At 42.1% G+C, this 27,374-nt stretch overlaps 1 protein-coding gene across 6 annotated transcripts in view; it reads right to left on the bottom strand.

Annotated features, from left to right (window-relative positions):
• The window catches only part of LOC122563754 (adhesion G protein-coupled receptor B2-like), a 776,300-nt gene that overhangs the window by 691,338 nt on the left and 57,588 nt on the right, over window positions 1-27,374 (bottom strand). For 5 of the 6 annotated variants that reach the window (XM_043717945.1, XM_043717942.1, XM_043717944.1 and 2 more), the window contains one exon: window positions 383-1,115. In XM_043717945.1, coding sequence (XP_043573880.1) covers window positions 383-1,100 — 718 coding nt within the window. In that variant the 5' untranslated portion in view covers window positions 1,101-1,115. Of the gene's footprint in view, window positions 1-382; window positions 1,116-1,318; window positions 1,400-27,374 lie in introns of those variants that run through there. The other variant, XM_043717946.1, reaches the window with a different exon arrangement.

Raw genomic sequence — 27,374 nt, 5'->3', positions numbered from 1 at the left:
ATCAACCTCTAATATTATTACAACTCTGCTTTATCATTTTCAAAAATAAATAAATAAATATCATTGCTTCTAGTATACCACCAGAAAAATATGTTCCTTATCATAAACTTAAGTTTAAGTGGTGATTACAGGTTTGTCCTTAACTGTCATTAAAGTATATTAGTTTATCTTAATTTTCATTTCAGTGAAGTCATAATGTAGATTGTAGGAAAAAGTAACAAATAGTAGAAAATTATTTTGGAATATTGACAAACATACAGCACTCAAACGATATTGTTCATCTTCATTCTATGTATTGATCAACCATCAGTGATTCATATCATATATAGCACAACAACCGAACCATACGATAAAGCTGCACATAACAGCAATCCACACTTACCAGCTTTTGCTGCAACCTTTTCAACATTAAAATCATTTACATTTCTGGAATGTAATTTTGATGCCACAAACTCATTCTCGATGAAAGGCAGTGTCGTGGATGAGTCAGACTCATTTTCATGTATGTCCGGGCATGGACACCCTGAGTAATTAATTCCACATGGTTCATAACGATTTCTCTTGCTCAGGCAGCTTTCAAACCAATGGCACAATATTCCACAGCCAAACTGGCTAGAATTCTCATTATTGAGTAAAATAACCTCTAAGATTTGAAATTCCATTGCATTTTTGCCGAGATGTTCAGTCAAAACTGATTCAGAAGTTAGACAAAATTGTACAAAATCTTTATCAAACTGTAAAAACGTAAACAAATTCCTTGTTTCACACAAGTTAACAGCATCATAATCGATGTAATCCAACGTGCTACAGGTCTGGTTCGGAATGTAGTGATCCAACTGCAGTACCATCAGAGAGGTATAGGAGCAAATCTGTTTCTCTTTATGAAATTTTAAGTAAAGTGAATATTTTGTGGGATCTGGGTTTTCAATAGTCCAAGAGCAGCCAGAAAAGACTTTAGGAAATATGTCCCGTAGTGAGAATGACCTGTGCAGAACTCCAGAAACCAATGTGGAACATATGTTCTCACTGACATCAAACCCAAAAGTAAGCAGAACAAGGGACAACAACACAGGTGATATCAGGCGATGAGCAGTGTTCATCCTATGTCATATGTCCTGAAATGAGAGGAAATGAAAATTATGATACAATAATAAAAATAATTCAGTTACCTTCATTGCACATCAAAAAATACATAAATGAGGGCAACCACGTGATAAAACAGCTGACCTCAATGCAGTTTTTGAAAAAAGACAAATCTGATAACTCTAACATATCTGACACAGCAATACTACTTCTTAGTGTCAGGTACATTACCTACCTTGTTCCAGAGGCACAGGAGACACCCTCAGATAAGCTGATTGCAGACTTCAAATGTGAAAATAGCAAGTAAACCAAAATCATATGAAATTCTAGACAGAGTGGGATGAAGAGAAACTGTATCAGAGGACTTTGGTACAAGGTGCTGGACAAAAGAACTAATTGCTAGAGAATGGAAAACGTTTTATTTCGAAAGTAATTAGGATTTGGAATACACTACCTGACAGTATGATGGAGGCAAATAAAATTGGAGTTTGATAAACACAAAAAATATTGTAAGGCCATGGGGAAAGAATGGGGAATTAGGAATAGCTGAGTTTCCACTTGCAGAAAATTGCGAGAAACATTGTGGGCTGAATAGCATCTATTCAGTGCTGTTATTGTTGTGATTCTACATATTATAAGAACATAATATCTACATCATTCAGCAAGGCAAAATGTAAAAGCATCTTAAAGAGTCTGGAAGTTTAGCTTAAATGGACCGAAAGTGTTTTTTTTTCTCTGACCATATCACTTTTCACGCTGACATCTGCTATTGTGTTCCTGATGAAGGGCTTATGCCCGAAACGTCGACTCTCCTGTTCCTTGGATGCTGCCTGAGCTGTTGTGCCTTTTCCAGCTCCACACATTTTGACTCTGATTCTTCACTTTCTTCCTACTTATGAGCATACGTATCTCCATGTCACGTGGCAGAAATTGAAAGCAGGAAGATGAAAACAAATGGTGTAAACAGAGGTCATTACTACTAATTCATATCTACACAGCAAGATATATCAACACAGAAATAGAACATTCACCCCAACCAGTCAATGCAAGACTTTACACTTCAAGTGTGTTTCTACCTATTTATGTAAATCTATCATAAGCTTTTGTTGCCAAATGCTCATTTTAGCTGTCTCTTAAATGTATCTATACTGTTTGCTTCAATCACAGCTAAAGCAGCAGTTCCATTTTTTTCCAACAATGCTTGAGTAAAGAAGTTCCTTTGAATTTGTTTTGAATGTGAGGTTTGATAATATTGTTTTAAACTGCTTTGTACGATTCAAGATAAAATTGAGTTTGCGATTTCCTGATAATTCTGTCTAGTTTACACTAGTTTCCATTGAAACTAAGGGTCCAAGGCAAGTATTAGTGAAATCCAAGTGTGAAATTTAATTCTACAGAAACAGAAACAGCTGTCTGACTTTATGCAGACTCTCAGATTTACTGACTCAGAAATCTTAGACAAAAAAAAAGAGAACTGAAACCGCTGTGAATAGTAATGGAAAAGGTTGTTTGCTGTTCACTATCACATAAAATGCTGGTGGAAAATTCATCCTTTGGTCATAAAGATGTACAGCATGGAAAAGGACCCTTCAGTCCATGCCAACCATATATCCTAAATTAATCTAGTCCCATTTGCCAGCATTTGGCCCATATCCCTTTCAACCATTACTATTCAAATACTCATCCGCATGCCTTTAAATGGTATAATACCAGCCGCTGGCAGCTCATTCCAGAAATTCACTACTATCTATTATCCCCTCTCATCTTCAGCCTTTACCCTCTAGTTTTGGACTCCCCTAATCTGGGGAAAAGACCTTAACTAATCGCACTGTCCATGTCTCTCATGATTTTAAAAACGTCTATTGGAATTTGTAGAGGTTTAAAATTTGCCCTGACATGGCCAAATGAAGTAATGGATCTTGACCTGGAAGTCAATTTGAACACAAGACATAGGAAAATGAATAGACTGTTCTGCCCCTCAACCCTGCTCTGCCATTCAGCAGAATCACGGCTGATCCAATATTCTTCATATTCACTTTCCTGCATTTTCTCTACTGATCACAGCTCAATCTCAATCTTAAATATACACAAGGACTCTGCCCTCAAAGCGCTCTATGGCAAGGAATTGCTCAACCCTTACCTCACAGAAGTGGTAGCTGAGTTCTGTCTATGCTCCCCAAATAAACTGTTTTCCAACCCACAAAAACTGTTTTGAGTGCAAAACACTCTGGAGCTTTCCAGACTACCTGTCCACCTCCCTTCTTCTGACTAGTCATCACCCCCCCTTCTTCACTGACTTCACTTGGTCAAGCTGGGGGGTGACCCCATCTAAAAACATTCCATGCACGTAACACTCAGTATCATGGAAGTATTTCTGTGCCTCTAGTTAATGTCTATGCTCCAAATGCGGCGCACTTCCTGTAGATGTGGTCATCCAGACTTCCAGGAGCACCTACAACTTCCCACATACTGCAGATTGTGTAATGGTCAACACTCAGCTCCCCTACCATACCTTCAGTTAAAATACTCTTACCCTAAATTTAAGTCAAGTAGAAAATTATTTAAGTCCTTAAAAAGAGAGACTGATCTCATCTTTTCTTCATGCAACTTTAAAATGGGGGCAGCATGGTGGCTCAGTGGTGAGCACTGCTGCCTCACAGCACCAGGGACGTGGGTTCGATTCCAACCTCAGGCAACTGTATGTGTGGAGTTTGTACAAACTCTGTGTCTGCATGGGTTTCCTCCAGGTGTTCGGGTTTCCTCCCACAATCAAAAGGATGTGCAGGTTAGGTGAATTGGCCATGCTAAATTGCCTATAGTGTTCAGCGATGTCCAGGTTAGGTGCATTAGCCGGAGGTAAATATAGGATAACAGGGGAGGAGAATGGGTCTGGGTGGGTTACTCTTTGTAGGGTCAGTGTGGACTTGTTGGGCCAAAGGGCCTGTTTCCACACTGTAAGGATTCTATAATTCTAAAAAATTTACCAATTACCTACCAATCAGCTTTCTGCTTTCCACAGAGGGCAGTTCTGTCAGCCTTTTCAAATAATGGCAGGGTTCCTCTGTTGGAGTTAGCTCTAACTCTGACTCCTACTGGTTTTATGGTCCTGAACGCCTCCAAAATTTCACTCTTCCGCATGCTCATTTTATGGTCACAAACTCCAAATGAATGCAATTCTGACAACACTCAAGAAGTTTGACACCATCCAAGATACAGGAGCCTGCTTGACCACCACATTCATAAACAAACATTTAGCCGCTCCAGTAATGCATAGAAGCAGCATATACTATCTACAATATAGAACATAGAACAATATAGCGCAGAACAGGCCTTTCGGCCCTCGGTGTTGTGCCGACCTGTGAACTATTCTCAGCTCGTCCCCCTACACTATCCCAAAATCATCCATGTGCTTATCCAAGTTTTGCTTAAATCTCCCTAATGTGGTTGAGTTAACTACATTAGCAAGTAGGGCATTCCACACCCTTACCACTCTCTGAGTAAAGAACCTGCCTCTGACATCTGTCTTAAATCTATCACCCCTCAATTTGTAGTTGCGCCCCCTCGTACAAGCTGACGTCATCATCCTAGGAAAAAGACTTTCATTGTCTACCCTATCTAATCCTCTGATCATCTTCTTTCCAGTGAGAACAGACCCAATTCTCTCAGCCTTTCCTCATAAGACCTTCCCTCCAGACCAGGCAATGTCCTGGTAAATCTCCTCTGCACCTTTTCCAATGATTCCACATCCTTCCAGAAACATGACGACCAGAACTGTACACAATATTCCAAGTGCAGCCGCACTAGTGTTTTGTATATTTGCAGCATGATATTGCGGCTCCGGAACTCAATCCCTCTACCAATGAAACCTAACACACCATATGTGTTAGGTTTCATTGGTAACAGCACTATCCACCTGGGTGGCAACTTTCGGTGATCTCTGTACATGGACTGCAAAATCCCTCGGCACATCTACACTACCAAGAATCTTTCCATTGACCCAGTACTCTGCCTTCCTGTTATTATTCCCAAAGTGCATCACCTCACATTTAGCTGCATTGAACTCCATTTGCCATCACTCAGCCCAATTCTGCAGTTTATCCAAGTCCCCCGCAATCTGTAACATTCTTCCAAACTATCCACTACTCCACTGACTTTAGTGTCATTTGCAAAATTACTAAACCATCCACCTATTCCTGCCTCTAAGTCATTTATAAAAATGACAAACAGCAGTGGTCCCAAAACAGATCCTTGTGGCACACCACTAGTAACCGGACTCCAGGCTGAATATTTTCCATCAACCACCACTCGCTGCCTTTTTTCAGAAAGCCAGTTTCTAATCCAAACTGCTAAATCACCCTCAATCCCATGCTTCTACATTTTCTCCAACAGCCTACCATGTGGAACCTTATCAATGGCTTTACTGAAGTCCATCTATACCACGTCAACTGCCCTACCCTCATCTACATGCTTGGGCACCTTTTCAAAAAACTCAATGAGGTTTGTGAGACATGACCTGCCCTTGACGAAACCATGTTGACTATCTAAAATCAAATTGTTGCTTGCTAGTTGATTATAAATCTTATCTCTTATAATCCTTTCCAAAGCCTTTCCTACAACAGAAGTAAGAAGGAATACGCATTGTGAAAATTCACTAAGGTTCCTTAGACAGCACCTTTCAAATTCATAATCTCTAGAAAGACGAAGGGGGCAAATATATGGGAGCACCACCACCTGCAAGTTTCATTCCAAGCTATCTACATCCTGACTTGGAAATATATTATTCCATTAGTGCCGCTAGGTCAAACTCTTAGAACTCCATTCCTAACGGTACTATGGGGATACCTGCCCCGCATGGATTGCAGCAGTTCTAGAGGGCAGCTCAACACCAAATTCTCAAGAGCAACTAGGGGAGGAAAATAAATGATGCTCCATGCAGTGATGCCTGCATTCCATTAATGGAGAAAAGTAAAACGCAAATGGGTGATAAGCTGGGTAACAGGAAACAACACCTTTAGATATGATTCATGAATACTGACAAGAGCCTGGGCACAGCTGCAGCATTGACCGACAACAGGATCCATGTTGCTGCAGGAGGAGACAATTGCCATAATGAAGCAATGTATCTATAATTACCAGCAAATTTTGCAGTATTGCCCTTGAGGAGTATCCAAATTTAAGGCCATCAGCTATGAGCCCAACAATTTTGTCATCAGGATGCATCAGCCTTAACAACACGTTTCAAATGTGTTCATGGGACGTGGATGTCACTGACAAAGAAAGCAAATATTTTCCCTAATTACCCTTGAATTATAGTGACCAGCCTCCTCCTTGAGCCACCATAGGACCATTATGGAGTGAGTTCTAGAACTTTATCACAATGACAGCGATGAACAATGACAAAGTTTCAAATTAGAATGACTGTAGCTTGGAGAACTCAAAGGTAATGGTGTTTCCATGTGCCCTTGATCTTCTAGGTGATAGAAGTTACACATTTCAAAAAATATGCTAAAGGAGCTTTGGAAAATTGTTACTGAAAATCTTGAAAATGGTGCACACTGCAACCATAGTGCAGTTGTGGTAGTGAATAGGCTGCCAATCAAACATGCTGTTTTGTTTTGGATGGTGTCAAGCTTCTTAAGGATTGTTGGAGCTTCATATACTCATGCAAGTAGGAAGGCGATGGCCTAGTGCTATTATCACTAGACTGTTAGTCTAGAAATCCAGATAGTATTCTGGGGACCCAGGTTCAAATCGCACCATGACAGATGGTGGAATCTGAATTCACTTAAAAGAAAATCTGCAAATAAGGTCTGATGGTGACTATGGTTCGATTGTCGAAAAAAACGATTTGGTTCACTAATGCCCTTTAGACAAGGAAACTGTCATCCTTACCTGGTCTGGCCTACATGTGACTCCAGACCCAGAGTATTGTGGTTGACTCTCAATTGCCCTCTGGGCAATTACAAATGGGTAACCCATGAATTAATTTTTTAAAAATGGGAGTATTTTATCATACTCCCATGGCTTGCTCATGGACAGATTTTGGAAGTCTTTTGGCAAGTTACTCAACTAAATTCCCCGGTTCTGACGGACTCTTGTACACATAATACTCAAGTGATTGGTTGGATTATGTTCTGGTCAACTGAAACCCCTAGGATAATAACAGGGCTTCAGTAATGATAATGCCACTGAATATCAAAGAGAGATGCTCATTGCCTGACACATGCATGGCATGAAAGTCAAAGTCTGAATGCTGACCAGGTCATGCTATATGCAATACTGGAGCTGTTGTGAAAGGTAATGTATAACTATGCAATAATCAGCAAACACTTCCATTTCAGGCCAGTCATTCTCAGTCCACCTGGCACATGTAGGTCTTTTTACCCATAGAATCTCAGAATGGTTACAACAGTACAGAGGCATTTTACTTCCATGCCAGATTTCTGCAAGGACAATGATGCTAATAGAAACACCTTTCCCCACAGCCCTTTTTTTTTAATTACAATGCCATGCTCTCTGTCATCCTATTCGAGGCATATTCAGACTGAGGATTGAGTGATCTCTGAATAGTGGTCCTAGCAGAACCAAACTGAGCTTCAGTGAGTAGGTTCCTGGTGAGCAAATGCTATTTGCAGAGAGTTTAAAGTCCATTTCAAGACAGATTATCTGAAGTAATCTACTAAAGCATTTAGTACCCTGTGACGACTTTTGACCAAGAAGCATTGGCCAATTTTCAATCCACACCATTTTACTACCTCCAACACATGGGCTCTTATTTAATGATGTAATCTTTTGTGAGGAATTTTGAATGTCTTCTGGAACTCCAAATACAATGCATCGACTATGTATCCTCTATTTGCTCCAGTCAAGTCTGCTTCAAAACTCTGATGAACTAGGAAGATAATTTTTTCATGAAGCCATACTGACTCTGTGAGATGAGGTTATGACTTTCCAAATGTGCTGCTACTACTTCCTCACTAATTATTTTCAGCTTTTTGCCAACAATAAATGTTAAGCTAATTAGCCACCTTTTGCCTCTATCCATTTTTGGATAAGAGTATCACATTGGCTAAAGGATAGTGAAAGGAAGTCTTTAGATTTTTAGATCATTGGGACAGCTTCCGATATAAATGGACCTGTAAAAGCTGGCAGGGATGCCTCTGAACCAGAATGATCATAAGAAATAGGAATGGAGTAGGCCATTCAGCACCTCGGCCCTTGAAACTGCTCTGCCATTCAAGAGGATCATGTCTGATCTGACATTCCTCATGTCCACCTCTCTGCCCTTTGCCCGTAACGCTTGATTCCCTTATTGATCTGTAACAGTCTTAAATTTACACACAAACTCTGCTCCAACAGCTCTCTATGGCAAGACATTCCAAAGATAATCAGTCCAACATCCTTGCTGGGGGCTTTGCTCATGCTGTTGGGGAAATTTTAAACCAATCTGACAAAGGAATACGGCACAGAGTAGATGTAAATTTAAAAACAAGGTCCAATCAAATATAGAAGGAATACAAGGCACATGGGAGGTCCAAAATGCCAAACTGTGTATCCACTTTAATGCAAAGAGCTTGACTGGTAAGGCGATGAACTTAGAGAGGTAATAAACATGTGGGAATATGATATTGCTGCAATCACTGAGACATCATTGAAGGAAGAGCAGGACTGATAGCTCAATGGAGTTGGAGGTGTCAAAAAGTGTGGCGCTGGAAAGCACAGAAGGTCAGGCAGTATCCAAGGAGCAGTAGAGTCTACATTTCAGGCATAAGCCCTTCATCAGGAATGTTGGAGGGGGGATGCCAAGGGGCTGAGAGATAAATGGGAGGGTAGTGGAGATGGTTGAGCCTGGGTAGGTGGGGGCTAGTGGTAGAGGCAGCTAGAAGGGATAGGTAGATGAAGGTCGGAGCAGAGGGTGAAGTGTATAGGTGGGAAGGAAGATGAACAGGAGGACAGTTCAAGAGGGCGGTGTCGAGTTGGAGGGTTGGATCTGGGATAAGGTAGGGGGAGAGGAGATGAGGAAACTGATGAAATCGACATTGATTCCATGTGGTTGGAGGGTCCAAGGCAGAAGACGTGGTATTCTTCCTCCAGGCAGCAGGTGGCTAGGCTTTGGCAGTGGAGGTGGCCCAGGACTTACATGTCCTTGTGAGAGTGGAAGGGCGAGTTGAAGTGGTCAGCCACAGGGTGGTGGAGTTGTTTAATGCATGGGTCTCAGATATGTTCTCCAAAACGTTCCGTCAGTTGGCATCCTGTCTCCCCAGTGTAGGGGAGACCATATCGAGAGCAACGGACACAGTAGATGAGGTGTTTGAGATGTGGTAGTGATAATGTAAGAAAGTGGGGGCAAAGCATTATTGATAAAGGAAATCATCAATGCAGTAACAAGGGAGGATGTCATAGAAGGCTCTTCAAATGTGACAGAGCTTAGAAATGAAAAAAGAGCTGAGTGACTTGACTACCGGTCTTCCAGCAGTCAGATGATGATAGCTGGGCAGATATGTAGGCGTTCAAGTAATAGGGTTGTACTTGAAGGGGATTTAACTTTGCTAACATTAACTGGGGTTGCCTGCCTGTGAAAGGAATAAATGGCAAAAGTGTATCCAGCAGACCTTTTAGTGACAATACATAGATAGTCCTATGAGAAATGGAGTAGTAGTGTGCCTGATTCTCAGGAATGAAGCCAGTCAAGTAGCCGAAGTATCAATGGGCAAACATTTTGGAGATACTGACCAGTCTGCTATGTTTCAAAGTCATTATCAAAAGGGTGCAAAACCGAAGTGTCTAAATTGGGTTAAAGCCAATTTCAATATCATTAGGCAGGATCTGTCAAAGATAGATTGAGAGCTGCTACTTACAGTTAAATCTACATTTGGAAAGTGGGAATCTTTAAAAGTAGTGCAGTCCATTCCGATATTCTGATATAATGCAATAGTTCCATTCTCATGCGATCTTGCATTATAAGAAAATCACGCAATAGCCACACCACTTAAACTGATATAGCCGGAATCACGTTATAGCCAATACAGGTAAGAAAATATTCTACAAATAATGGGCTAAATTCTTCAAATGCATTAAAGTCAATTCTCATTGAAGAAGCACGTGTTATAGCAGAACTGACTGAGAATTCAAGGTCAGCATTCTCTGCAAGAGCTTGATTTAAAAAAAAACAGAAGCATAAAAGGTGGTATAGAGCATTAAAAACAGAGGAGATCCTTCAGGAGTATAGCATGCATATGGGGGTGCTTAAAAAGGAAATTAGGATGGCAAAGAGCGGTTTGGGCAGGTAGCATTGAGGAAAACACCCAAGCATTTTATGACTAAAGAGCAAAAGTATTACCAGGGAAAGCTAGGGGCTTATTAGTACCAGAAAAAGACAACCTGTGCATTGAACCAGAGGACATGGGTGAGGGATTAAATGAATATTTCTAATCTTATTTTACAAAAGAAAAAGATATTGTAGCCAGGGATTTCAATTGAGATGGTATATGACGATACTACGGCTTTCAGAGGTGTATTTTGTCCTGCGTTTTTTAAACTGAAGGGAGGTTGAGACAGTGCAGAGCAGTCTGTTCCAAGCCAATAAAGTAAGCAACTGGAAAGCCCTTTGGGTTTTATTTAAAAAGTTGGAGCAACAGAAACAACAGAAACAGAAACTCCCTTTGACTCAGGGTTTAATTTAGCTTTCAGTAGTTGTTGAGGCTTTGAAGCTTCTGTACTTCTCTCCCTGCTATAGCAAAACATTGGAGTTCTTTCACTCTGCCAGAATTTGCTCTTGATGTTCTTTCCTCCTGGACTGGTGAAACATGGCATGTGAGACAATCTATTTTACGTGCTTGTACCAAAGGTGTGTTTACGGAATGTTACTGTATTGGAAATTAGTAGTTAATCTATTATTGCTGTAGTTGTGGGTATGTTTGCTGAGCTGGGAAGGTGATTTGCAGACGTTTTGTCCCCTATCCAGGTGACATCTTCAGTGCTTTGGAGCCTCCTGTGAAGTGCTGCTGTACTGTCTCTTCTGGGATTTATTTGGTTCCATTCCTGCTGCTTCCGATTGCTCATTATATAGTGGCCGGTATTTTGGATCTAGGTTTGTGTGTTTGTTGACAGAGTCTCTGGATGCTTGCCATCCTTCCATAAATTCTCTGGCTGCCCTCTGTTTAGCTTGTCCTATGATTGTTGTGTTGTCCCAGCCGCATTTGTGGTACTTGTCATCTATGTACATGGGCGTGGCACTTCGTGGCTAGTTGCTGTCTGTGGATTCGGTTTGCTAATTGCCTGTTTGTCTTACATAGTGTTTCATGCAGTCCTTGCATGGAATCTTGTAAATTTTGTTAGTCTTGCACATGATGGATATAGGGTCTTTTATTCTGGTGAGCTGCTGTCTGAGCATGGCTGTCAGTTTATGAGCAGTCATGAATCTGAGTGGTTGGAGAAGTCTGGCTGTTAGTTCTGAGATGAGAGAATGGTGCCGGAAAAATATAGGTCAGGCAGCATCAGAGAATCAACGTTTCGGACAGAAGCCCTTCATCATATGCCCAAAATGTTGATTGTGTTCTGCTCCTCAGATGCTGCCTGACCTGCTGTGCTTTTCCAGCATCACACTCTCGACTCTGATCTCCAGCACCTGCAGTCCTCACTTTCTCCCTGCTCGTTCTGAGATGTTTATTATACAAGATAACATAGCTATTATGTTGGATCATGGTATGTCCTCATCGCATTTTCTGCTAGGCATCTGCAGATGAAGTTGCAGGGATATCCATTCTTGGTGAAGACTCTGTAGAGGTGTTCTTCCTCTCTTCACAGGTCAACAGTGCTGCAGTGCGTTGTAGCCCATTTGAACAGGGTCCTAATGCAGCTTCTTGTGTGTTCGGGTGGTTGCTATTGTAGTTCAAGATCTGGTCCATGTGTGTGGCCTTTCTTGAGTGCATTCACCATTCTATGTTCTTTTTACCATCACATCCAAGAATAGAAGTTGTTAGTTGGTTTTCTCCTATCTCATAAATTTGATCCCTGTTCTCTAAATAATTACAAAAGTATCGTCCACATATCTGATCTAGAGTTTGGATCAGATTTGTAGGAGGGCTGTTTGTTCCAGTCTTTACATCACTGCATCTGCTATGAACCAGGAAATAGGTGAGCCCATAGGTATCCCATTGATCCATTCATACATTCGATTGTTGATTGTGAAGTGTGCCGTCAAGCACAGGTCTAGTAGTTTGAGTATGCAGTCCTTTTGGATAGGTTTCCCCCATCGTGTTGTCTATTCTGTTCATCCAGGAGGTTGGCTATTGTGTCTCTGGCTAGAGTTTTGTCAATTGAAGTGAACAGTGCTGTTACATTGAATGCTTCATCCTTGTCTATGTTCTTGTTATTGATGTTGTCTAGGAATTCCTATGATGATTGTATGGCATGTTTGGATCTGCTGATATGATGTTTCAGTTTTTGTTGGAGTTCTTTTGCCAGTTTATATGATGGAGATCCTGGAAGTGCCATAATGGGTCTGGTTGGTGTACCTTGGGTAAGCTGTAAAATCTTGGGATGTAGTAGCCTTCTGATTTCATCCTTTGAAGGTCAATCCTGGCTATCAGGATTTTTTTTGTAGGTTCAGTAGTGTGCTGTTCATTCTATTGGTTAGTTGTGGCGTGGGGTCATACTCCCTCTGTAGGTAGGTATTAGTATCTACAAGTTGTTTCTCTGCTTTCCGAATATATTTGTTGTTGTCTGTAATAACCGTCATTCTGCCTTTAGCTGCTGGTACAATGATTATGTTCTTGCCCTTTTTGAGTGTTATTAGGGCTTCTCTCTCTTGGTGATGAGGTTGTTAATTTGTCTTTTATTTTTAGTAAGGGTACAATGGTTTGCCTGACTGCTTGCTGTGTCTCTTTGGTTAGCACATTAGTTCTGTGTGTACATTCTAGTGCAGGTAGGAAGTCTGTTGTTTTTGCGCCCTATGGTTGTAGTTGAGTCCCTTGGCTAGTCTGTTTTTTTTCTGTGTCTGGGAGCTGCCTGTTGACTCTATTATTCTGTTAATAAGTTCTTTTTCTCTCGTTTTATTTTCAAGTGTGTTTTGTTTAAAGCCAAGTAGCGTAACCTATCAAATTACACCTGGAACACAGCTTTCAATAAAATAAAAGTTAGGGCTTAGGCTATCTTCTTGATATATTTGAAGGGGGCTTAGTCTCTTCCATAATACATGAGATTCTGAAACATTAAGGTTAATATGGAGGAAGTATTAGCTATTCCAGCAGGCATAAAGGTGCATAAATCCCCAGGGCCTAATGCAATGTGCTCCAAGTACATGGAAGGTAAGAGAGGAGATTACTGGGGCTCTGGCAGAGATATTTAAGTCTTCACTGGCCAGAAATGACTTGTCAGATGACTGGAGGACAGCGAATGTAGTTCCTTTGTTCAGGAAGGGCAGCAGGGATAAGCCAGGTAATTACAGGCAAGTTAGGCTGTTGTTAGTGATAGGGAAATCATAGGAAAAATGTCTAAGGGAAAGGATTAATCAATTCTTGGAACGTCAGGGATTGATCTTTCTCTAGAAAATCTGTATTTTTAGATTTTATAGAGAAAGATTCCATCTGACTAAATTATTTGATTTTTTTAAAAAAGGTTACTAAATATATTGAAGGTATTGCAGTTGATGTGGTTTTCATGGACTTCAGTAAGATCTTTGACAAGAGACAAAGAGTGATGGTGAAGGTTTGTTTTTGTGACTGGAAGCATGTGACCAGCTGTGTACCGTAAGTATTAGTGCAGGGACCCTTGTTGTTTGTTATGTAAATCACAAACCTGGATGCGAATACAAAAAGGTCTAATTTGTAAGTCTGCAGAAGACACAAAAATTGGAGCATTGCTGATGTGAAGAAGAATGGTCTTCGATTACAGTCTGGTATCAATCAGCTGATAAATAGGGTAGAACAATAGCAGATGGAATTTAATCCTGACGGGTATGAGGCGATGCATTTTGGGAGGTCTAATAAGGGAAAGATATACATAAAGAATGGTGGCATCATACGAAATACTTAGGATCAAAAGGATCTCAGTGTACAAGCCCACAGATTCCTCAAAGATAGAGTGGTGAAGGTGGTATATAGATGCTTGCCTTCATTAGGCAGGGTGTAGAATATAGGAGCGAGAAAGGTTTGTTAAAATGTTATAAATTGACGAGGCAACAGTAGAATACTATGTGCAGCTCTGGTTGCCACACAATTAGAAGAACATGATTGCACTGGAGAGGGTGCAGAGGAGAAACAGGATGTTGCATGGAATGGAAAGTCTCAGTTGTGTGGAGAGACTAGGTATGAGGGTTCTAAATAGGGTAGAAAGTGAGCATTTTTCCCCCATGGCAGACATGTGTAAGACAACAGGGCATAAGTTTAAGGGGAGGAGTAAGCTATTTAGGGAAGATTGGAGGATTTTTTTTTCCCCCCACACAGAGGGTGGAAGAAGCATGCAACACACTTAAATGCCAGAATACAGCAGGCTATGGAACAAGTGTAGGTAAGTGGGATTTGTGTAGTTTGGTATTTGTTGGTCAGCAGAGACACAGTGGACTGAAAGGCCTGCTTCTATGCTGTATGACTACGGTAGTTTTCCAATTCTCCAATACTTCTCCAGAATCCAAGGATTTTTGAAAAATCACAACAAATGCATCTATTATATTTCAGAAGGAAAGTATGAATTAGTTTATCAGCCATTCTTTGTTTCCATTATAAATTCCCCCATTTCTGATTGTAAGGGATATACATTAGTTTTCACCAATCATTGTTTCCTCTTTATAGAAATGACTCTAAAAGTTTCTATAGTTCTCAGCTCCCCACAAGCTCACTCTCATTTTCTACTTTCTACTTCTTCCTGCGCATTTGCTGACTTCTAAACTGTTACCAACCGTCAGGTCTATTGTTTCTTCTTGTCAATTTGTTTTTTTTTTGCATCTAATAATATTTCCAACTTCACTTGTAAGCCACGGTTTAACTACTGTTCTTTTTGAACTCTTGCGCCACACAGGAGTAAGCAATTTTTGTAGTCAAGAATGCGGTGCTGGAAAAGCAGAGCAGGTCAGGTAGCATCCGAGGAGCAGGAGAATCGATGTTTCGGGCATAAGCCCTTCATCAGGAAGTTTCCTGAAACATCGGTTCTTCTGCTCCTCGGATGCTGCCTGACCTGCTGTCCTTTTCTAGGACTACACTCTCGACTCTAATCTCCAGCATCTGCAGTCCTCACTTACTCCTAAACATTTTTTGTAGTTCATCCATTCGTACATGCTTGCCATTGTCTAACCACTGTCAGTTCCTTCAGTAACATTTCCCAATCTATTACAGCCAACTCATGCAATCGTACATTGCTTCATTAAGATTCAGGATCATAATCTCACAATCAACTACCTCACTTAAAAGTCCTTTTAACTTTCCATATTAGTCTTACAGCAGTTGAGGTGGCAGTTAGGGCAGTCACATGTTTCCCCTTCAGGATGTAGGAACTTAGGGACACTTCCATCAACCCTGATAACTATACCTGGGGGAAGTGCACTCAGCTGCAGCTCCTGGGAGACCGTGTTAGGGAGCTGGAGCTGGATACACTCAGGATCACCTGAGATGCAAAGCGCTACATAGATAAGACTTTTAGGGAGGTGGTCACACCTAAGGTGCAGGTAAAGCATAGCTGGGTGACCACCAGGAAAGACAAAGGAAATAGGCACAGAGTGCAGGAATCCCCTGTGGCCATTCCCCCAAAACCAATTTTGGGAGGGGATGACTGTTCAGGGGAAAGAAGCAGTAGCCAGGTCAGTGGCATGATGACTGGCTCTGGGGCACAGCAGGAAAGAGTAAAGCTAAACAGGACCTTAGTGATAGGAAACTTGATAGTTACTGAGACAGAGAGGAGATTCAGTGGCAGCAAATGGAAATCCAGGATGGTGTGTTGCCTCCCAGACACCAGGGTCCAGGATATCTCAGAGCAGCTGCAGAACGATCTCAAGGCGGGGAGCAGCCAGAAGTCATTGTGCACATTGGCACAAATGACATAGATGGAAACAGAGATGAAGTCCTGCTGAGTAATTATAGAGAGTGAGGAAAAAATTTAAAAACCAGCACCATGTCAGTGGTAATCTGCAGATTACTCCAGTGCCACATACTAGTGAGGGGAAGAACAAGAGAATACAGCACACAAATATGTGGCTACACAAGTGGTGCAAATGGCAGGGATTCAGATTTTTAGATCATTGGGATCTTTTCTGGGGCTGAGGTGACCTGTTCAAGAGGGAAGGATTACATGTGAACTGGAGTAAACCAATATCTTGGTGGCCAACTGCTACAAGGGAGGGTTTAAACTGGATTGGCGGGGGGTGGGATCCTCAACAGCAAAGAGGGAAATGCGAACTGGAAGGAGGTACAGTAATCAGAAATAGTAAAGTGAAGAGACAGGTCAGGGTGGAACTCAACAGGGAGTAAGGAATGCCTATGGGATTAAATTGCATCTATTTCAATGCTAAAGGGCTGACAGACATCGCCAATGAAGTCAGGACATGGATAGGTATGTGAGACTGGGTTATTATATTATATACAGAAACATGGCTAAGGGAGACACAGCTTAATATAACCAGGGTACAGGTGCTTCAGGAGGGACAGAGCCAGTGGAAAGAAAGGGCAGGAAGTTGCATTTTTGATGAAGGCGAGTATCACAATAGTAATCAGAGAGATGAAATAACTGAAGAATCATCCAGTGAGGCTTTGTGGGTGGAGCTAAGAAATAAGAAGGGAATGGTAACATTATTGGGCTTGTGCTATAAGGCCTCCGAATAGTCAACAGGAACTAGTGGAACAAATACGTAGGAGATTAAGGAGACTTGAAGGAGCAATTGGGTTGTCATAGTAGGGGATTTTAATTTTACTTACACAAGCTTGGAGTGCCAGAGCGTTGAGGACTCAGATGGGGTGGAATTTGTTCAGTGTATTCAGGCAAATTTCCTCAAGCAGTATATACAGAGTCCTACTCGGGAAGGGGCAAAGCTCGATCTACTCTTGGGAAATAGGACAGGACAGGTGACTGAGATGACAGTGGGGGAGGACTTTGGGACCAGTGACCGTAGTTCTATTAATTTTAAAATAGTTATGGAGAGGGACAAAACTGGTCCACAGATTCAAGTTCTAAACTGGGGCAAGGCAAATTTTGATGGAATTAGACAGGAGCTTGCAGGGGTTGATTGGAATAGTTTGTTTGCAGGCAAAGTGACCTCTGGCAAGTGGGAGGCCTTTAGAAGTTAGATAGCTAGAGGTCTTTATGTTTCTGTGAGGGTGAAAGGCAAGGTTGACAGGAAAACAGAACACTGGATGACAAGAGATATTAAGGCTTTGACCACAAAAAAGGAGATATAACTCATCTACAGGCAGCTGGGATGAAGTGAATCCCTGGAGGTCTATAGGGGAAATAGGAGTTTACTGAAGAATGAAATCAGGAGGGCAAAAAGGGGGCACAAGATTGCCTTAGCTGAGCAGATTAGGGTAAATTCAAAGAGTATATTAAAGGAAAAAGAATAACTAAAGAGAGAATAGGACCCCTCAGAGTCCAAAGTGGACATGTAGAACTGCAGGAGATCGGCGAGGTCCTCAATGAATATTTATTCAGTGTTTACTGTGGAGAAAGACATGAATACTTGAGAACTTGGGGAAGTTAGTGATTGTATCTTGGGGACAGTCCATATCACAGTACAAATGGTGTTGGATGTATTCAAGTGTATGAAGGTGGATAAATCTCCTGGTCCTGACCAGATGCAATACTGCAAGAGGCTACAGAAGAAATTGTGAGGGTCCTGGCTGATATTTGTGCATCATAGTTAGCAGTGGGTGAGGTCCCAGAAGATTGGAGGGTAGCAATTATTGTACCCTTATTCAAGAAGGCCAGTAAGTTTAACAACTATGGTATGTAAGTTGCTTGAGAAGATTGAGAGATAAGATATTACATGCATTTGGAAAGACATGGTTTGGTTAGGAATAGTCAGCATGGCTATGTGCATGGGAGGTCATGCCTTACAAGTATGTTAGAGTTCTTTGATGAAGTGACACTAAGTATGACCTTGGAGAAGGTTCCACAGGGTAAGCAGCTCTGGAAGATTAGATCACATGGAATCCAGGAGGAACTGGCAAATTGCATACAATTGATTTGATGGTAAGAAGCAGAGAGTAATAGTGGAAGGATGCTTTTCGGACTGGAGGCCTGTGACTCGTGGAGCGCCTCAGGGGTCAGTGCTGGGCCCACTGTTGTTTATTATCTCCATCGATGAATTGGATGAGAATGTACAAGGAGTGATTAGTAAGTTTGCAGAAGACACTAAAATAGGAGGTATCGTGGACAGTGAGGAAAGTTATCAGAAATTGCAGCAGAAACTTGATCAGCTGGGGAAGTGGGCCGAGATATGGCAAAAGGAGGCTAATATAGATAAGTGTGAGATCTTGCATTTTGAAAAGTCAAATCAAGGTTCATGGTGAAAGGTAGGGCATTAAGGATAGTAGTGGAACAGAGGGAACTTGGAGTTCAGATGCATGTTTTTTTCTGAAAGTGGAGTCACAGATGGACAGGACAGTGAAGGCGGCTTTTGGCACAATGGCCTTCATTAATCAGAGCATGGAGTATAGAAGTTGGGAAGTTATGTTGTAGTTGTAAAGAACGTTGGTGAGGCTGCACTTGGAGTAGTGTGTTCAGTTTTGGTCGCCTTGCGACAGAAAGGATGTTATTAAACTGGAAATAGTGCAGAAGAAACTTACAAGGATGTTGCCAGGACTCAACAGTCTGAGTTAGAGGGAGAGACAATAAGACACAGGAGCAGAAATTAAGTGATCCATCCCATCGATTCTGCTCCACCATTCAATTATGGCTGATAAGTTTCTCAACCCCATTCTCCCCATAACCCTTGATCCCCTTTACAATCAAGAACCTATCTACCCCCATCTTTGCCACAGCCTTTGGTGGCAGTGAATTCCATAGATGCACCACTCTGGCTGAAGATGTTTCTCCTTATCTCTGTTCTAAAAGGTTTTCCCTTTACTCAGTGAAGTGCACATTAGCTCAGTGGTTAGCACTGCTGCCTCACAGTACCAAGGACCCAGGATCTATTCCAGCCTCCGGCAACTGTCTGTGCAGTTTGCATGTTCTCCCAGTGTCTGTGCGGGTTTCCTCCGGGTGCTCCAGTTTCCTCCCACAGTCCAAAGGTGTGCAGGTCAGGTGAATTGGCCATTCTAAATTGCCCATAGTGTTGGTGCATTAATCAAGGGTAAATGTAAGGGAATGATTCTGGGTAGGTTACTCTTCGGAGGGTTAGTTTGGACTTGTTGGGCCACAAGGCTTATTTCCACACTGTAGGAAATCTAATCTAATCTACTCTAAGACTGTCCCCTCAGGGCCTAGTCTCTCGTACCAATGAAAACATCTTCCCAACATCCACTTTGTCCAGTCCATTCAATATTCTGCAAGTTTGACCCTCTCTTCCTTCTAAACTCCATCCAATATAGACCCAGAGTCCTCATATGTTAAGCTGTTCATTTCTGGGACCATTCTCATGAATCTCCTCTGAACATGCTCCAGGGCCAGTACATTCTTCCTAAGATATGGGCCCCAAAACACTGCACAATACTCCAAATGTGGCCTGACTAGAGTCACATGGCTACATCCCTGCTTTTATCTTCAAGTCCTCTCAAAATAAATGCCATCATTGCATTTGCCTTCCTAACTACTGACTCAACCTGCAAGTTTACTGAGAGAGAATTCTGGACCAAAACTCTTAAGTCTCTTTGCACTTCAGACTTCTGAATTTTCTCCTAATTTAGAAAGTAGTCCATGCCTCTTCTTTCTACCAAGGTGCATGACCTCACATTTTCCCATGTTGTACTCCATCTGCTACTTCTTTGCTTACTCTCCTAACCTTCTGCAGCCTCCCCACTTTCTCAATGCTACCTGTCTCTCCACCTATCTTTGCACCACCTGCAAACTTAGTAAGAATGCACTCAGTTCCTCCGTCTAGATCAATGTATAAAGTGAAAGCTTCTGGTCCCAACACTGAGCCTTGCAGAACACCACTTGTCACTGGCTACTGCCCTGAGAAGGACCCTTTTATCCCCACTCTCTTTCTGCCAGACAACTAAACTTCTATTCATCCTAGCACCTTGCCTCTAACACCATAGGCCTTTATCTTACTCAGTAGCCTTGTGTTTGGCACCTTGTCAAAGGCCTTCTTGAAGTCTAGATAGATAACATCCATTGGCTGTCCTCAGTCTAATTTGCTTGTTACTTCCTCAAAAAAATTCTAGCAGATTGGTCAGGCATAACCTATCCTTGATGAAACCATGCTGACTCTGCCCTATTTTACCATATACTTCTAAGAGTTCAGAAATCTCATCCCTCATGATGGATTCCAGGATCTTACCCATGACTGAGGTTTGATCAATTGGTCTGTAATTTTCCGTCTTCTGCCATATTCCTGTTTTAAACAAGGATGTTACATTCGTGATTTTCCAGTCCACCAGGACCTTCCCTTATTCTAGTTATTCCTCAAAGATTACCACTAATGCCTCCACTATCTCTTCAGCTATCTCCCTTAGAACTCTAGATATAGTTCATCTGGTCCAGGTGCTTTATCCACCTTCAGGCCATTCAGTTTTTCTAGCTAGGTTGGACAAGCTTGGACTTCTTTCTTTACAGCATAAGAGACTGAAGGGGGATCTTATAGAAGTGTATGAGATCTTGAGAGTCATGGATAGAGTGAATGTAGGGTTGGGGAATTAAGGATGAGAGCGCATCAGTTTAAGGTTAGAGGAGAAAGAATAAAAGAGAACCAGAGGAGCAACTTTTTTTTTTTTTACAAAGGGTGGTACGCATATGGAATGAGCTGCCAGCGGATGGAGTTGAGGCAGGTACATTTGCAACATTTAAGAGGCATCTCGACAAATATATGGATAGGAAAGGTTTAGAAGGATATGGGCGAAGTGCAGCGAAATGGAGTTAGCATTGATGGACATTTTGGTCAGCATGGACCAGTTTGGGCCAAAGACCTGTCTCCATCGGTAGGACTCGATGACCCTATGATTCTCTAAAACCATCCCAAATACACTCCAGGAATACTTCCTTTAAATGTATTGACAATTTTGATTTGGCTAATTTAAATTCAGAAAATCACCCATAATTACAGATGCTCCTTTACTATATGTATCCCTAATTTCCTGTTTGATGCCATTCCCAACATCACCAATGCCATTTGGTGGTCAATAAAACATCTGCACAAATTATTTTGCCCTTTGGTATTTCTCAACTTTACCAACACAAATTCTACATTGTCTGAGCTAATATCTTTCCTCAATATTATGTTTATATCCTTTTTAACCAGTAATGCAACTCAACCACCTTTTGCTTTTGTCTGATGTTCATAAATACTGAATACCCCTATATATTCCAATCCCATCCTGGTCACACTACAGCCATGCCTTTGTAATCCAAACTATATCATATCCATTTATATAGATTGCATTAGTTCATTCACTTTATTTTGAATGCTTAGTGCATTCAGGCACAAAGCTTTAAGGCTTGGTTTTCCTTGTTCTCTTTCCTTAGACTTTATTGGCCTTGTTCAATTCTGGCCCTTAATCCTCTATTACTTATCTTATTCCCTTTTCTGCCTTTTGTTCTTTTCATTGATCACTTTCTTCTAACTCCTCCAGAGGTTCCCATCCCCTTGTCAATTTAGTTTAAACCCCCTCCAAACAGTCTAGCAAATATTTTCCCAGGCATCAACTCCAGCTTTAACACAGAGTTTGTACTGATCACCAGCAATCTGTCCTGGACCACCCACATTGATGCCACAGACGAGGCAGCACAACAATGCCTCTTCATCCTCAGGAGGCTAAGGAATTTTGGCACGTCCATAAGGATCCTCACCAACTTTTATAGATGCACCATAGAAAGCATTTTATTTGGATGCATCACGGCTTCGTACGGCAACTGCTCTGCCCAGAACTGTTAGAAAGAGGACAAGGTAGGCAGTGCAAGAATCCCGGTGGATTGTTAACACAGCCCAGACCATCATGCAAGCCAACCTTCTATCCATTGACTCCTTCTACACTTCTCATTGCCGCAGAAAGGCAACCAATGATCCCTCTTATCTCGGTAATAATCTCTTCCAACCACTTCAATCAAGCAAAAATACAAAAGCTTAAACACACGCACCAGCAGGTTCAAGAACAGCTTCTTCCCAGCTGTTGAGATATCTGAATGGATCAATTTCAAATCTCATGTTGATTTTCCTTTTTGTACACCTTCTTTGCTGCCATAACTTTGAACAGAGTGAAGAGTACAATCACCCTATGATCTTTGTTCTTTGCATGTTATGATCAGCTCGACTGCATGCAAGACAAAATTTTTCACTGTACTTAGGTACATGTGACAATAATAAATCAAATTACCTCTCCAGAACCAGTATCAGTGTCCCAGGAATCTTAAATTCTCCCTCACACCATCCGTTTTGCCATGTGTTCATCCAATCTCTCCTACTATTTCTACAGACTAGCATGTGGGACCTGTAGTAATCCTGAGATCACCACCTTTGAGGTTCTACTTTTCAGGTCACTTTCCAATTCCTTATTCGGCTTTTAATAGTTACAGGACATTTTGAAACGGCATGGTGAACAGTCAGTTATTGCGCTACGCATTGGTATCAATGACACAGTTTTTTAAAAATAAGGGGCTAAGAGACATTTTTGACCCTAGCATCAGAGAAGCAACATACCATCCTCGGGTCACATTGGAACAATAGAAACATGAATCTAATTCCCTTACAAATGAATCCCCTGTGACTATCACATGTCCACATTTCTTTGCTCCTCTCCTATACAGCAGAGCCAACTGCGGTGACACTATTCCCCTCAATAGGATCTAAAGTGGTGAATCTGTTTACAGATGAATGGCCACCTGGATTCTTGCACTGTCTACCTTGTCCTCTTCCTTACGTTCTGGTGGTCACCATTGCTTTTCATCCTTTAGAATCTTAACCTCTCTAAATGTGCTCTCAGCTGCATGGATGCCACCCCACAGTGTCCCAGATGCTGCTCCAGCTCCAAAACACAAGTGTCCAGGAGCTGCAACTGAAGAGACTTGCTGCACATATACTGGTCATGGGGACTGGGAATGTGCCTAGCATCCCATATAGATCAAGAAGAGCACACCATAGCTTTGAACTCTCCAGCCATGACTTACCTCTTTAAATTGAATCTTTTCAAAGATGCTTAATGTTGGCCTTTTTACAAGGTTACTATACCCTTGAGTTGTTTCCCCCAGAGAGGGGGTAATTGGCCAGGCTCCAAATAGGCTGGGTTTGAAAGGTTTATTGGGGCCATTTTTGTTTACTCCAACAGACAATGTTTCGAGCCTAAGACTTTCATGTCTTTTTTTTTAAATTGGTTTAATCAAAGGGATATGGCAGCTAGCTGTGTAGCTAGCTTTCGTTTAGATTTGATGTGAGTTTTGATTCAGTTCAGCATCAGTGTGTGTGAAGAAAGGCTGCTGGGGCAGATCCGGCCAGGTACACACACTCCCTAACTTAAAGCCTGCAAGCCCTGGTTTGTTTTATTTTTACTCTTTGTGCTAAGGGATTGCTAACAGTTTATTGGGACTGTTGCAACTATGTTCAGAATCATAATAATCAGGATAGTCTCTCAGGGTTTTGACTTGGATAAGTTATCCGATATTCTATTTTCTGTTCTTTGCGTTTCATTCCATAATTTTGTAAATAAATTGTTTGTTTAAAACCTGGCAGTCGAATCAGCTAGTTCAGTCCAGGAATATCCACTATATGTTTACCTAAACAAATAGCAGGTCTGGGCCACCTGCTTAAAAATGTTTTGAGGCGTGAGGCCTGGTTCATAACATTAATATCAGACAATATCAATTTTTCTCTGGTCTTTTCCTGTTCTTTGTTAGAATACAGCCCTTAGAAACTAAAAACCACAAAAGACCTTACAAATTAAATGACAAAGTTGTAAATATTTGCCTGACCTTACCTACTACTTAGCTATCAGCTCTCTCCCTTGGAGCCTCTGATTCTGCAGTCTTGTAAGATCACTTCAGTTTTCCTGTAATGTTACACTTTTTTTTAAATTTCAAAAATATACTTTATTCATAAAATTATTTGGATCTCTATAGGGTTGGTCATGCCATTCTTGTGCACACATTACATTGCTTTACATACAGACATCGAAATTTATTTTACCTATATACAAGTCTGTACATTTACTATCCAACTCTTCTGCTGAGGCGTCAGCAGAGCCCAAATGACTGGGTGGGCCCCCTGTTCTTCTTAGGCAGGCAGATGTTACACAGTGATCTTTCCCCTCCGTGCCTTGACGGCAGCTGCCCCAAGTTTCAGCACGTCCCTCAACACGTAATCCTGGACCTTGAAATGTGTCAGTCTGCAACACTCAGTCAGGGTCAACTCCTTCAGCTGGAAGATCAACAGGTTTCGGACCATCCAAAGAGTGTCTGTCACCGAGTTGATAATCCTCCAGGCACAGTTGATGTTCGTCTCGGTGTGCGTCCCGGGGAACAGACCGTAGAGCACAGAGTTTCACATCACGGCGCTGCTTGGGATGAACCTCGACAAACACCACTACATTCCTCTCCAGACTTCCTCTGCATAGGCACATTCCAGAAGGAAGTGTGTGACAGTCTCGTCCCCCCCGCAGCCGCTTCGAGGGCAGCGTGCGGTGTGGCAGAGAGTCTGGGCGTGCATAAAGGATCTCATAGGCAGAGCCCATCTCACCACCAGCCAAGCCATGTCTTGGTGCTTGTTGGAAAGTTCTGGCAATGAGGCATTCTGCCAAATGGCTTTGACAGTCTGCTCAGGGAACCGCTCGATAGGATCTGCCCTCTCCTTTTCCCGAAGAGTCTCAAGGACACTATGTGCTGATCACTTCCTGATGGACTTGCGATCAAAGGTGTTTTTCTTCATAAGCTTCTCCACGAAGGACAGGTGATACGGAACGGTCCAACTACTTGGAACATTCCGCAGCAGCGAGGCCAGGCCCATCCTTCGCAACACCAGGGACAGGTAGAACCTCAGTACGTAGTGACACTTGGGGATCCACGCACAGCTTGATGCAGCCACACACAAAGGTGTGCGTTTTTTCCCCCGTTGCCCAGATCTTTATACATCGAGTCCCTTCGGACCCGGTCCATCTTTGATCTTCATATAAAATGGAAGATGGCCCGGGTGACTGCAGCGGCACAGATTCTGGGAATAGGCCAGACCTGTGCCACGTATAACAGCAATGACAGTGCCTCACGCCTGATGACCAGGTTTTTTCCCGCGATGGAGAGCGACCGTAGCTTCCATCTGCCCAGTTTCTGCCTCACTTTGCTGATATGCTCCTCCCAAGACTTGGCGCACGCCCCAGTACCCCACCACCGAATGTTACACTTCATTTCTTCCAATAAGTAGGATACCCTTCCCAGACTGCTTCAAGGCAATACTGACTAAATGGACCCTCTTCCCAGGCTGCTTCACTGTGACGCCAACTGTGAGGACAGACTTCAGTCTGTTTGAAGACAATGCTGACGAGAAAATCCTTCCCAAACACTAAAATTATTGGTTGCAAGTTAAACACATTAGAATTCAAATTTCTTACAGCAGACACTTACCATTGAGGAGAAAGTATGTAGGATATTACAGATAACTATAAGAATAATAGGGCTGAAATAAAAAGGGATTTTTTAACTTTCCAGACATAGACTGGAACTGCCATAGTGTTAAGAGTTTGAATGGAGAGAAACTTAAGCACGTTAAAGAAAAAATTCTGAATTATTACGTAAATGGCTTGACTGGAGAAGGGGCAAAACTCTACCTCTTCATGGAAAATAAGGCAGAGCAAGTCACGGAGGTGTTAGTGGGGAAGCATTTTGGGACCAGTGGCTATATATTAGTTTCAAAATAGTTATGGAAAAGAATAGGCCTGGAACACAAGTTAAAGTTCTAAATTGGCACAAGGCCAACTTTGATAATATTTGAAAGTTCCTGTCTAATGTTAATTGAAGAAAGTTGTTCACTAAAGGAATGTCTGGCAAGTGGGAGGCTTTCAAAAGCAAGATAACAAGAGTTCAGAGCCAGCATGTTCTGTGAAGGGCAAGGCTGGCAAGAGTAGGGTACACAAGGCGACGAGAGATACTGAGGGTCTACTCAAGAGAAAGAAGGCAGCATATGTCAAATATAGACAGCTGGGATCGAATGAATCCCTAGAAGAGTATAAAGGGCAGTAGGAGTACACTTAGGAAGGAAATCAGGAAAGCAAAAAAAGGGACACGAAATAGCTTTGGCAGATAAGGTTAAAGGAGAATCTGAAAAGATTCTACAAGTATAGTAAGAGTAAAAGAGTAACTAGGGTGAGAATAGGGCTGCTGAGGTCAGTGAAGGCCACTGTGTGGAACCACAGGAGATGGTTGAAATCATAAACAATTATTTAGTATCAGTGTTTACTGTAGAGAAAGCCATGGAGGTTAGGGAACTCTGGAAAATAATGATTGATGTCTTGAAAAAGAGTCGACATTACAGAAGAGATGGTGCTGGAAGTCCTAAAACGCATAAAGGTAGATAAATCCCGAGGACCTGATCAAACATATTCCAGGACATGATATGAAAATAGGGAAGGAACTGCAGGACCCCCAAGCAGAGTTATTTGGATTATTGACAGTTATGGGTGAGGTACCATAAGACTGGAGGGTGACTAATATTGTGCTATTATTTAAGAAAGGCTACAAGGAAAAGCCAGGGAACAAAATCAGTGATGGAAATGTGTTGCTGGAAAAGCGCAGGTCAGGCAGCATCCAGGGAACAGGAGAATCGACGTTTCGGGCATAAGCCCTTCTTCAGGAATGAGGAAAGTTTGTCCAGCAGGCTAAGATAAAAGTAGGAAGGAGGGACTTGGGGGAGGGGCGTCGGAAATGTGATAGGTGGAAAGAGGTCAAGGTGAGGGTGATAGGTCAGACTGGGGTGGGGGCGGAGAGGTCAGGAAGAAGATTGCAGGTTCTTCCTGACCTCTCCGCCCCCACCCCAGTCTGACCTATCACCCTCACCTTGACCTCTTTCCACCTATCACATCTCCGACGCCCCTCCCCCAAGTCCCTCCTCCCCACCTTTTATCTTAGCCTGCTGGACAAACTGTCCTCATTCCAGAAGAAGGGCTTATGCCCGAAACGTCAATTCTCCTGTTCCCTGGATGCTGCCTGACCTGCTGCGCTTTTCCAGCAACACATTT

This window comes from Chiloscyllium plagiosum, chromosome 27, assembly GCF_004010195.1.
Source record: "Chiloscyllium plagiosum isolate BGI_BamShark_2017 chromosome 27, ASM401019v2, whole genome shotgun sequence".
Taxonomy (NCBI): domain Eukaryota; kingdom Metazoa; phylum Chordata; class Chondrichthyes; order Orectolobiformes; family Hemiscylliidae; genus Chiloscyllium; species Chiloscyllium plagiosum.
This window is presented reverse-complemented; position numbering and strand designations above follow the sequence as displayed.